This window comes from Silene latifolia, chromosome 1, assembly GCF_048544455.1.
Source record: "Silene latifolia isolate original U9 population chromosome 1, ASM4854445v1, whole genome shotgun sequence".
NCBI classification, from domain to species: domain Eukaryota; kingdom Viridiplantae; phylum Streptophyta; class Magnoliopsida; order Caryophyllales; family Caryophyllaceae; genus Silene; species Silene latifolia.
The window spans coordinates 35,182,922-35,195,093 of record NC_133526.1 but is presented as its reverse complement, the minus strand read 5'-3'; the positions used below and the strand labels follow the sequence as shown (position 1 = coordinate 35,195,093).

Sequence of the window (12,172 nt, the reverse complement as noted above, 5' to 3'; positions counted from 1 at the left end):
TGTCAATTTGTACATATATTGTTATAAAAGAAGCGACAAAAGATAAAGAGAAACGTAAAGAAAACAACAAAACGTAAAGAAAACAACACACAAATTTACGTGGTTCACTAACCGTATATTAGTTACATCCACATGGCAGAAGGGAGGAGAGTTTTATTGATAATGAGGAGATTACAGATTTCAAATTCGGGTACAGATTGTTATGATATGCATAATTGTTAGGTGTGTCTTAAAGAGTTTATATGCTACTCTGTGACACCAATACAAAATAATCTAAAAAGGCCCAAAACAAAAGTATAAAAACCTAGCCCAAACAGATATCAAATACCGTTTCCGTAATAAAATCATTCGAAGCGACAACTAATATATTCAACTATTCAAGGCACAAATATTTGTCAATTGGTCTCCCTTGTGACGGGTTACCATTTGTGGCGGATATTTTGTGAGATAAAATGGTAACAAAATGGGTTAGTGGAGAAAGGGGACCACATGAATAGTGTTGCAGAGAGAGAAAAAGTGGGTACTTTGTGAGGTAAAATGATATCCGTCTTCAGCTTGTGACGGATATGTCATGTCTTCAATGAGAATTTGTGAATATTTGCATCCTATTTTTTCGAGTTGGGTTGTTGGTTATAACCAATAGCCACCACTTTCCTCCGTCATCCTAACTAATGACAAGTTGGTCTTGTAACTGACTACTTCATGTCTACATATTGCATTAATTCTTGTTATCAAATTGTTAAGTTTTTTTTTTTTTTTTTGCGTGTTAATAAAAATATAAATATGATTTTTAGTTAAAGGGTACCCTTAGTTAAATGGGAGCGTTTGGAAGATGGAACAATATAATATTAAAATATTAATTCTCATTTCAGACGGACTATTTCATTTGAGGTTTCAGACGTTCTTATGTGACCATTTTTATAGTAAAATATAAACATTTAAACTGGATCATATTTAAACTGAGTCACATTTAACTGTAAATGAGTCACATATAACTCATCTGAAATCCTTAGACAAAAATGACCGTCTAAAAAGAGACTTTCAGATATTAAAAGGAGACCTTCAGATATTAAAATAGTACTTCGTATTATGATGGTCCATTAAATTCACTTTTGCGAGATGATAATGATCCAATAAAAAGGTCAAATGCAAAGCAACCAGAAACATAAACGCAAATGCAGTTCCTTGAGCTTTACTATTTAGCTGCCATGTGCTCTGCATTATCGTCAACTTTTTCGTGACAGACAAAATGACCTTTCTGCTTCTTTGTACTTCCCAGAGGAATAACAAAGCAATGTACAATTACAAACAACAACTGTTTTCATGCACTGAAAAATACAAACTTATTCCTAAATCAGCAAGTATGAGCATATTCGTCACAAGTTTACGACGAGTTAAGTATTATCCATGTAGATAGATAAGACAAAGCAAATTGTTACTCCTTAGGCATTCTGCTTTTGCCTTATCTACCCACATGGGTAGTCCTTGACTCGTCGCAAGCTCACGACCGATATACCCGTCACAATTGAGAATTTGTGATCCTAAATTTCAAATCTTCAAACATAAATTAGTTATATTAGGTCACTAATGCAAAGTAAAATAATGGAGAAAAAAATAGCGAAAACGACAACAAAACAAGAAATAAGAAAATGGAGAAACAAATAAATGAAAAATAAAACCGAGCTATTGTTAAAACATATAGCGCCGTATTTATGAGATAACTAAATACGAGTAGAAAGTAATATCAAGATGAAAAAATGTACTGAGTGACAGCATTAGTAAAATTAGCAAATTAGGCACCGACCGTCCTTGTGCTTCTCCGGAGTTTAGTGAAACCCGTCACTGTCGATCCTGGCATGCGGTTTCAGTCTATGAAAGAGATCGTTATTGGCCCCTACCCCAACCTTTGGAAAACGTTGTCAATGCATTTTGATTTGGATCACCCCAATTCCGGAGACGTAATAGACAACGCTAGTAGGAAAAATGGAAATTATTCAAGGAGATCCTAGCTCCTTACAACCGAAGTAGTTATTTTGAATGAACTACTGCCGCAATACAACCCAAACCTAATTGTCCCGACCCTTTAGAGCTGACTCATAATCGACCCGAGTGATCTAATTGGCACCTCTACAATCAGACATGCATATAGGGGCTTTTTTTTTTTATTGTAAGTTACAAATCAAACGAGAAAATGCTAATATTACTCAGGTTGTAGTGGTAATTGGTCAACTTAGTAACGTACATAGAGAACGTGAGCAGGCGAGGTAATCACAAACCAGTGAGTCTCACCACCAACGCTGAATTTTTTTCCCGGTGGTGGTGCCAGCGATTTTCCTTGGTGGCTAGTTATTTTCACTTTGGGGATGTTTAGAGTAAGCCATCCTAATGCCACAGTAATACGTATTATACTAGGCCATAGACTGAGCAACTAACCGAAGTGAGAATTGATTTTTCAGATGCAGAGCAGGCTAATTTTGCCTTTCGAGACGTCCTTGTATTTTCTTCAGCAAGAAATGTGAGCTTTTCAGCTTCCTGATGTCTTTACCACAAACCTCATCGAGGTGTTTTGGAGTAAGCTAGTGTCTATAATCGTAACAAAAACAATCAAAGTAATGTGTACCTTTCTTTAACCTTGAATGTGATTGTCTGGCTCTGGATGATGCAAAACTCATGGCACATGCTCAATACACATACTAACGAAAATGCCATACATTATACAGTAAATAACAATAGTCTAACTTCACGACAGTTACGACACGGCTACTTCGGTGGTAACAAATGCCGGATTGCATAAACCGACAAGCAATAGTACTCGATAAGTCTAGAATTACACGTTATCATCATCATCATCATCATCATCATCATCATCACTCCTTGTGTTGTATCGGTTCACCCTAATTCCGGGAAAGAATGAGTTTCGGTCTTCATATCTAGCCATAGCCACAATCTTCGGACTACAAAGAATAGAGAATAAAGAATGGTTGCAAGTCGGTTTATCTTCACGTACACTATTGTGTAAAACAGTTTCACATAAGTGATATCGTAAATCCGCATGTGATTTGCCTAAATACCCCTACAAAAAATACTCTGGTTACTAAAATATTCTTTTATAGGGGCATTTGGATAAATAACATACAATTTTACAACATCTTCGTGTAAAACTATCTTACAAGACTTTTCGTATCCCCAGGACTTTACCCATGGAAGTACAACAGGCAACAATCCTCGGAAAGGTTAAAGTGTTTGGGGCTGTGTGTCAGGATCAAATATATTGACCAAAAACCGGTGAATCATCTCGAAGCTGGTGAATGTAATAACAGCAGCCGGGGTAGTCCTCAGTAGATTGGTAGCACAACCCCTATAAAACCCAGAGATGCCCTCTTGTTGAAATACTTTCCTGACACAATCGGTCACTCCTAAATATCGCTTCTCTGAGTGATGCCCTTGCTCTTGTAGTCGTGATCGCACAACCTATCAAATTAACTTATTGGGATTATATAATATTCCTAAGTAGAATGTGTGCATGAAATTAGAAGTAATGTCTGACAAATCAGAGTATCATTGTATGAAGAGAAGCCAAAAGATGAATGAAGGGGAATTTTTTCTTTAACAAGTGCCAAAGATATTGCACATTAATCTTCTCCCTGCCGACAAAATTACATCTTCCACAATATACCATTCTTCTGAGACCAAAGGAATACTAACAAATGAATCCCATCCCAATATGATGGTTGTGCTATCTCAATATCCACTCACTTTGACCAACTCTATGTATTGATCAAAATATATTCACACAATTCCCGTTAACCCAATAAACTAATAAAATAAACTAAGCTTTATAATCCTATCCCAAAAATGATGAATGAAAATGCTTATTTTTAAGTTGTTTGGTTGGATTATTGATTCAACCCAAATATAACACTTTTAAACAAATGGGTTATTCGAGGTTCGTGTCAAAAGAGCTTAACCCTAACCCAACCCATTTAAGTTTCGTGTCGTGTCCGTGTCAACTCAATTACTTAAATGGGTCACAACGTCTTAACCCTGGGTTCGTGTCGTGTTTTCGAGTCGTGTCAATGATTGCCAATCTCTAGTTGACAGTAGGTATTAGGCCCTATGGTGGCGGTAGGTAGTAGGCGTAATAGTATGAGTGGTAGGCTAACTGGTGGGTGATCCTGTCAGATGAATAGCTGAAGTGAAATAGGTTTTGTTATAAGTCTAGTCCACTTGCCTCATTTTGTTCCATTTAATATTACCTAGCTAAATCCATGTGTCCAAATGAAATGGGAAGAACGCAATTGCAAAGGAGGGAGTAATTAAAGTTTAAGCAGAAAGAGTCAACTATCAGACCCTACTAAGAACAAAATAAAATAACAAAGTCACTTGGTTTGGTTAAGAAAATAAATGAATCTTCATCGAAAGATTAAGATTATGAAAAAGCGTAAGCGCCTCATTCAGTAAGCAATGGCATCCAAAAGGAAATCGTCCACAAACACAACTATACATCTGTAACAGCATGTGAGGTTCAGATAGCTTCATACCTCGTGAGGGTAAGTCAATGTCGAGGCGCAAATTTTGGACACTGAAGAAGCAACCGCAACATCACAAACATTAAGCTTATCAACATCCGTTTCATCTACAGAAGCCGAAGTATTCACACAAGTTATGGGATCAGATATTTATTAAATCCATGTTAATTTACAGCTGCACAAAATGTACCTTTGTTTGCCAAATAGCCTTTGACTTGCTCATAGATAGGGAACTGGATGGCAACGTGACTGATTCCAGCCAATGCAGGGACCAACCCACTGATTATCCAAATTTTACACCACAAAGTTATTGACGCTAATAGAGTATGTATGTGCATCATACAAAGAAGAATCACAAACTCCCTCCTCCCTAATCCCCGCAATTAAACACAGACTTGTTCTCTTCAACTGGTGTTTAATTTTGCAAAAGTTCAATTACAGTAATACTACAACAAAAACAATATGTTGGGTTGGGTTTGAGGGAAGCTTGGACGTACGTAACCTACTCCCATATTTAACACAGACAGTTTAGAATGCCCCGTTATATAAAATCATGTCATAAAATGTGTCAATACTCTGCTACTCACGATACAAGAAGCATAGAGAACTTGGTTAGCCATTTTGCTTTATTCCGTCAATTAGGGTCAATGTTTTGCAAAGAAGTTGAATCCTTGAAATCTGAAGTGTTAAAAAATAGCCGAAAGCAGGTGGAAAATAATTTTATAATCCCTCAGTTCCATTTAATTATTTCTGTTGCTTTTGGAACGAAGTTTTACTAGAGGGATATGCAAAATGTAATTGAAGTTGGCTGATTTTGAGCAATAGATAACTATTGTTCACTGTGAAGAAAGCTGGGAGTTTAAGTTAGCCATAGCCTATACGATAGTTGCTTTCAAAAAGAGAAAGGGGAAAAAAGAAAGGACATTTTTTTTGTTTTTGACATGCCAAAGACTTGCCGAAAACATAAACAATCAAAATATCAAATGCCAGCGCCCAAAATAGAAAACGTAAACAACGAAATGATACAAAAGGGGGCAGAACTTTAGATGTTTTTGGAAGATTATATGAAGATGTAGTTGCCAGTTGTAAAATAACATCAACAGCCGTGGTAGGGTTGTCACTAAAAAAAAGGTATACTTGGAAGGATCTGACAGTCAACCAAAATAAAATAAGCTACCTGGAATTTTCAGTTAACTAAAATCACTTGAGGTTCATTTTACTAAAAAAACTTCAAATTCTTTTAAAAATCACTGTTGTCATTTAATTAAGTGACCCGGCTGGCATACCAAACATAGCCATGTTCTGAATAGCTCGGATTTTTTTCACGTGAAGAGAACCAACCATAGAAAGACTAAAGTAAAACCAACCTGTACAATCCACGTATACCCTCCTCCTGGGCTATTCTCCTCAAAGCAGATAGAGTGCTCTTGTAGGGAACAACGCCTTCTCTCATTCCTTGTGTCTGTAGGGTAAATGCTCGGTAAAAAAACAGAACTTTCCAAAAGGGGACAGTACATGGCATTAGTTATATACTACTTATATTCATCATAATCATCAAAATAGCACACATATTGGTTCGGGTTTGTTAGAACGAAAATTACAAAGAATGCAACTTCAAAAAAAATAAAGAAATATAAAAGAAAATAGTTGTCAAAGACCAACCTGGAATCTTGTCTTCACTACCCAAAGAGGATTTGTAACCATGATTGTAGAAGCCCCAGCACCGGAAGCAGCGATCATATTGGCACCCACTGAAAGTTGATGATTCCCATCTACTATAGCACCACAGCTGAGAAATGTTACAATCATAAAAGGAAAATAATGCAGGCTAGTTAACCATAATCAAGTACTCTATTTTCTCGTATCGTAAGATCAGATGTTTAGATATAAGAAAAGGTCATGAACTAACCATCAGTGCCCAGGTGGCTTTTTAGATGTTCGTACATTGTAAAATACACCTGCAATCAATACACGGTGACTCGCTCAAATGACAGTTATACAGAGTGCTAGGCGTCAAAGCATGAACGCACAATAAATTGATCTGTGGTAAAACAAGATCCATTGACCAAAACTCTGAATGATATGCCTACAGACTATTGAAATAAATAAAGTTTTAGGATTAGGAAATACATCTTAGTTAAACCTTCATAAAACTCACCACAAGAAGTCTTTGTTCATTGCATAATTACAAATCAGGGAACATGTGCCAAAAAAAAAGGTGGCCTTATGTCTGGAATTAAGTATGCTACAAAATAGTAACTACTTCTTACCGCCCAGTTTGGAAGTAAAGCCAAGACAGTCGGTGAAAGACCACGATACATCCCACGAAGACCTTCCTTATGAAATATATGTCCCAAACTATTAACTATGACACTACCTGGAATTAAAAAATAATAATAAATCAGTAACTGAATGAAGCATAACATAGTAAGAGTCTAAGACCACATAACAGATATGAAAGTGACAACAGTGAAGCAAAAAAATAAGTCCACAACTGTCCTCTTTCTAGATAGAAGAATCATTCCTTGAAATATTCAATACAGTCTAATAAATAAAACACAAGAAACACAAGAGCTGCCTCTCAGAAGTAAACCCCACTCTTAAAATGAGTAAAAATGGATTGAAGAAGTAGGGGTCGAAGACTACGAGAGACCAGATGGTATACGGTATACCTATTGATGTTTAGAGGTGTTTGGGGGAGAGAGGAATCGAATGGGTAATCATGCTTTTCAACAAGATTTGCAAAAGCAACAAGATATATTCTTCAAACAAAGAATTAACTGCAATAACTCCCAAATAAAAATATATTTTCTACATTTTCCACTTTTTGCTTTTGCTGACAATTAAACAATTATCCCCAAATTTAACTATTCACATCTTAGTCTGATTCTGTGCCAACTTAAGAATCATAAGGCCACAATAAAAGCATGATCCTACAACAAATCAAAGACATTACTCTATTGTTTCAAATGACATCAGCAATGAAAAACACGCCCAAGCCCTCTCAAAACGCAACACCAAAACTTAAAAAACTAACATTATAGTAAGAAATTTCCCAAAGACATTCTTCCACCATATATAGTACTTCCTTCAAATCCAAACATCCCATAACTTCAAAAGTCCTCTGAACAAAAAAAGTGGGACCAAGGTATTTGGATTTGAAAGGAGTGAGTATTAAAAACTTGATCCCATAAGGTTAGAAGATTCCAATTGTTTTAAAAGGGGCCTGGAACAAAGAAACTTGTAAACTTTAACATTCTCACAGTTTTGATAGTAAAACTTAATTCGAAGCACACTTTTTTAGTGATATGTACTATGTAGATTGGGAGGGGAATGTTTAGCCATGTATAACTTGCCTCAATTGAATATTTATTTAATCAATCTCTCTGCTCCTTGTTTGTGGAAATATTTTCCAGATCTCTCCAAAATTACTGGTAAATTGAGAGAGTTTTCTTCACAACCATCTTTTCTCTTCTCCATGGTTGTATAGATTTCTTGTCTTATTTAGTTCTTTTATTGAAAAAATTTCAGTTTTCTTTCTTGATTCTCTCCTTCTTAAAGACTGGACTTTAATTTACTCTCCATTTTAGCCTAGGAGAGTTTATTTTAGTCATATGTCTTAGTTAAAGAAGGTTTAAATAAAGAAGTTAAGAACAATATTTCAAGAGTGTTTCTTTGTACCTTAATCAGTGTTGATGATAGAAATGAAAGTATATGATAATGGGGGTTGGAACTTGGAGCTTTTACGAATTTCTACTGAAATATTAATGTATTATCATCACATTTTGAGGTCTCCTTGTTCCCCATTTAGAATTATTTGCACTTTTTATAATTTTGGTACTCTATGTCTTAAGTTTATTTTTTCTATTATTCTTTAATTGTTTGTTGAGGGATTTAAAGTGAAATTCCTCTTGAAATTTCCTCTTTGATGCCCTTTTATTATGCTTGATCCTTGATAATTGAAAACCAATGATTTTCTTTTATCTTTCGTATCCACAAGGATATTATAGATTGATTTCGATCAATCTAGTTTCTTTACCTTATCAAAAAAAAAAAAAAAAAAAAAACAATGCCCTGCCAAAAGATACAAATTCATATGAAAATGTAACCTTACATTGACAAGCATTTCCAGACAGCAAGCGGTCCCACAGGAGGTCAGGAAAACACCTTTGAAATTGACACACTACAAATTCCAAAGGCCCACTCTCAGACATTCGCTCATTAATTCAACATACAAAGCCTACAACCTGAGAGAAGCTTGTTTTTTATCAATGTCTTATACTACACCCTTTGAAAATTGAAAGAAGACAATGTCAGAAATTTCTCCAACATGAAAGATGGAGAAATAATGTCCCCTTCTTAGATAAAAACTTTATAATACATGCCATAAAATATCAGCCCGTACAAAAAGTTTTCCAGCTTAAACGTCGATATTTTCCGATATATACAGGACCTTTCATAGATAGCAGAAATTTGGCCACCATGGCTAATATATGACAGACGACAAAATTCCAAGTCAATGTATAATTTAAACATCTGATATCTAAACCATAGAGAAGCAACCATCTTTAGCTTTATCGCTGCATTGTACGGTGCAATCATCCCTGATTGCTACCGCAATAGATACCACAATTTAATACCACACTTACACACCTTGCTTGTGGTAGACTCCTTGGTAGTTTAGTACATAATGCTTAAAAACATGAAACTTCCTAGGTCTTCAGACTTGACCATTCTCTTTCTATAGTAATGAAACTTCAAGCTATATAGAAACATCAATACCGGTTGTCTCATAGGCTCCTGCTATGGCGAGATAGGGGGTCAAATGTATGCAATCTTACCTCCATATATTGAGAAACAAATAATTCAGTTTATCAGAGTTGAGACTGGACTGCCACGTAGTATTACAGGAATAACACAAGAGCCTCGGCAAGGACAAAAGCAATAAGGCTCTGAGCAAAAGATATATTGATACCTTTTAGATAGAAAACAGTAGGGCTTTTATAACAATATTACACCCACCATCGAAACGAGATAATAAAAACTCAGAAACTGCAAAGAAGACAGAATCCTTCTAGTGACCCCCAGCAAACCTCAATGTAGCCTGTCTAGAGACATTTGATCCATCAATCAACTACCGCGAAAAAGAAGACAAAGGATCCCCTAGTCACAAACATGTCGATACCTTCCAAGCTTACAAACCTTAAATTCTTAAAGTGGTCTTCATTAACAAGGAAAAGTGAACATGATTCCCTCCCATTGCAATTCATTTATCTAGAGTCTTGACAGTAAACTAAAATCCTTCAATTCCATATTCATCCAATTCAAATAAATAGGTCAAGAGCCCTTCTTAAATCCAAGCCGCCAAACGTTGCATCAAAATAAATGAGCGGAATTTGTATAGTGCCGTATAATACAATACACAAACCTTAACTAAGAGAACCTATAGGTCCTCATAACTAGGTGATAATCGAAGAGCTCATGCACCATAAATAACAAACATAAATTTATCGAAGTGATATGTTAGACCTACTCAGCAACAGTAAGAGTTCCCATGCCATTTACTCCCATGATCGAAAATAAGTCACCTTCATCTCCTTGTTTTTAACATAATATGTAATTATTTATAACCAATGACTTCATACGATGTTTCATGATAACAACCCTAGCTAAGCTAGCAAATTAGTTAAAACACGCACATAAAAATCCCTCTTATGCCATAAGAGACCAAAGCTTCTCACTTTACACTGTAACTGAAATAGTCGGGGGAAAAACATTATCTACCCTTCACCTAAATTCCGTATCACTTTCTCTTTGTGCGATAACTTGGTTCAACCAGTCACACATACTGCCTCAAAACTTCCAGTCCAAAATAATTTTATAATGCTTTGCAATTAGTCCCATGAAACTACTTTATATCATCAGTCCACTAAGCTAGTATTTTAGGATAGCATAAATCGGAATCACTATCAGTCACAATTTTCCATGAACTAGTAATCCTACGAAATCCATAAAGCTAAGCATCTATGATCACAGACTTCCTGAGCTAATATAGCTAGCTAACAGAGTAACAAAAACCCTTGTCTCCCTAAAGAATGTTGTATGCGCCATTTTTGTGAAACCGATGCATCGTCTAAAGCGATTAACCGATAATTCAGTCGGTCAATTTCCCAATTGAGATTCATACAAGTATACTACAACAACCGTAAGTCAAAATTTGCATTAGAGAAGAAATCGGGTACCTTTGCCGGCTCCATTCTCGAGGGTGGAACGCCCATGAACTTGGAGCCTAGTTTTAATAACATCTAACGGACATACAAAAGTCGCCGCAATTACACCTGCAAAACAAATACACCAATAAAATCTCCCAATTTTACATCAATGATCACAATAACTACTCTCAGATTTATCAACAAAAATTACCGGCTGCGGCACCGGCTGCGGCGTTACAAAGGATCGCGGAACTAGGGGGAGTGGAATCTGCGGCAGCCATTTAAATTACTATAAAGAACCTGAAATGTGTTGAAATTTTTCCGAACGACGAAAGATGAAATTACAAAAAAGTCCTCCCTTGAGAGGCCAGTTGTTGACGAGCAGATCAGTTGCATGGCCAGCAAAACTCCGCTTAATTAAATTCCAATTCCAGTTACATACAATTAATTACACACGCAAAAATGCAATGTTGTTGTTGATTTTCCCTAATTTCGGAAAATTTAGGGTTTAATTCAATGTAAGTTGATTGGAGAGGAAGAACGAAGACGAGAAAGAGAAGGTAGATGAAGAGAAATTAAATGAGAAAATTTGAGATTGGAGTGGGATGAGAGAGATAGTTGAATCTGGGTAGATTTTTCAAGAATCTGGATATACAGATATAGAAGTACTTGCTTGATTCATGAATTTAGACCTGACTATAACGGGGTTGGATATATCGTGTTAGACCCATTAATTACAGATGAGGTTAGGTGGGAGCAATCTTGTTATGGTGATCCTACTTTGTATTGATGAGCTTATTAAGATCGAATTGGTAGGATTGGATCGTAGAATTGTAAGATCCTACAAACTAACTAAAATACATAATTTCGTTATCAAAATATGTTAAAATTTCGTGTTTAAATCTTAAAACACTATTATCTTAGCATGTGTCTATAAATTGTTCTCGTTTATGGAAATTTTTTACCTTAAAATTCGTTTATAAAATTTTAGTGACCGAAAAAATTGAAATTGTAATAATGTAGGATCGGGTTAAGATTCTACTTTAAAAAAAATTGAGACAAGTTGAATCATAAGATCCTACAAAATTAAGATCCTACCTAGGATCGGGATCGGTCATCACTTTTTGGATCGCGGAATCGTAAGAACCTACGATCCAGATCAGAAGTTTAACAACAATGGGTGGGAGGCTGGGAATGCCGTGAAATTTCTAAAATGTGAATTTGATTCGGGTTTTAATTCGATTATTATAGGATTTATAATCATTTTGTTTCAATTATTTGTTTGTCATTTTTATTCAGATATTTTAATCAAAGGCATTGGGATGGAGGGAGTAGCTTGGGAGAGACGGTCTTTCAATAAGTTATTGAGAGACTAGTCTTCCGTCTAGTCTTTCGTCTTTCAGGAGACCTACTCGATTGAATATGATCGCA

At 35.8% G+C, this 12,172-nt stretch overlaps 1 protein-coding gene across 2 annotated transcripts; it reads right to left on the bottom strand.

The window, feature by feature from the left end:
* Positions 1-2,604: 2,604 nt before the first annotated feature.
* On the bottom strand, positions 2,605-11,435 carry LOC141603242 (nicotinamide adenine dinucleotide transporter 1, chloroplastic-like). 2 transcript variants are annotated; one of them, XM_074422888.1, is made up of 9 exons: positions 10,953-11,435; positions 10,772-10,867; positions 6,800-6,906; positions 6,439-6,487; positions 6,192-6,304; positions 5,897-5,991; positions 4,720-4,808; positions 4,542-4,636; positions 2,605-3,471 (listed from the first exon to the last, which is right to left on the bottom strand). In XM_074422888.1, exons 1-9 carry the CDS (start codon positions 11,020-11,022, stop codon positions 3,235-3,237), a joined length of 951 nt encoding a protein of 316 aa, XP_074278989.1. In that variant the 5' UTR covers positions 11,023-11,435; the 3' UTR covers positions 2,605-3,234. The 2 variants fall into 2 exon arrangements, with proteins under 2 accessions (XP_074278989.1, XP_074278990.1); XM_074422889.1 differs by having other exon boundaries at positions 6,192-6,301; positions 10,953-11,423.
* Between the last annotated feature and the right edge of the window lie 737 nt (positions 11,436-12,172).

What these genes read in the sequence shown, in the direction of transcription:
- LOC141603242 (XM_074422888.1), bottom strand. Translation starts at nt 11,022, where the DNA reads ATGGCTGCCGCAGATTCCACTCCCCCTAGTTCCGCGATCCTTTGTAAC. An exon ending in AGGCTATTTGGCAAACAAAG is followed by an intron (nt 4,637 to 4,719) that starts GTACATTTTGTG and finishes CGGCTTCTGTAG; the next exon opens with ATGAAACGGATGTTGATAAG. An exon ending in CATTGACTTACCCTCACGAG is followed by an intron (nt 3,472 to 4,541) that starts GTATGAAGCTAT and finishes TTAATTTGATAG; the next exon opens with GTTGTGCGATCACGACTACA.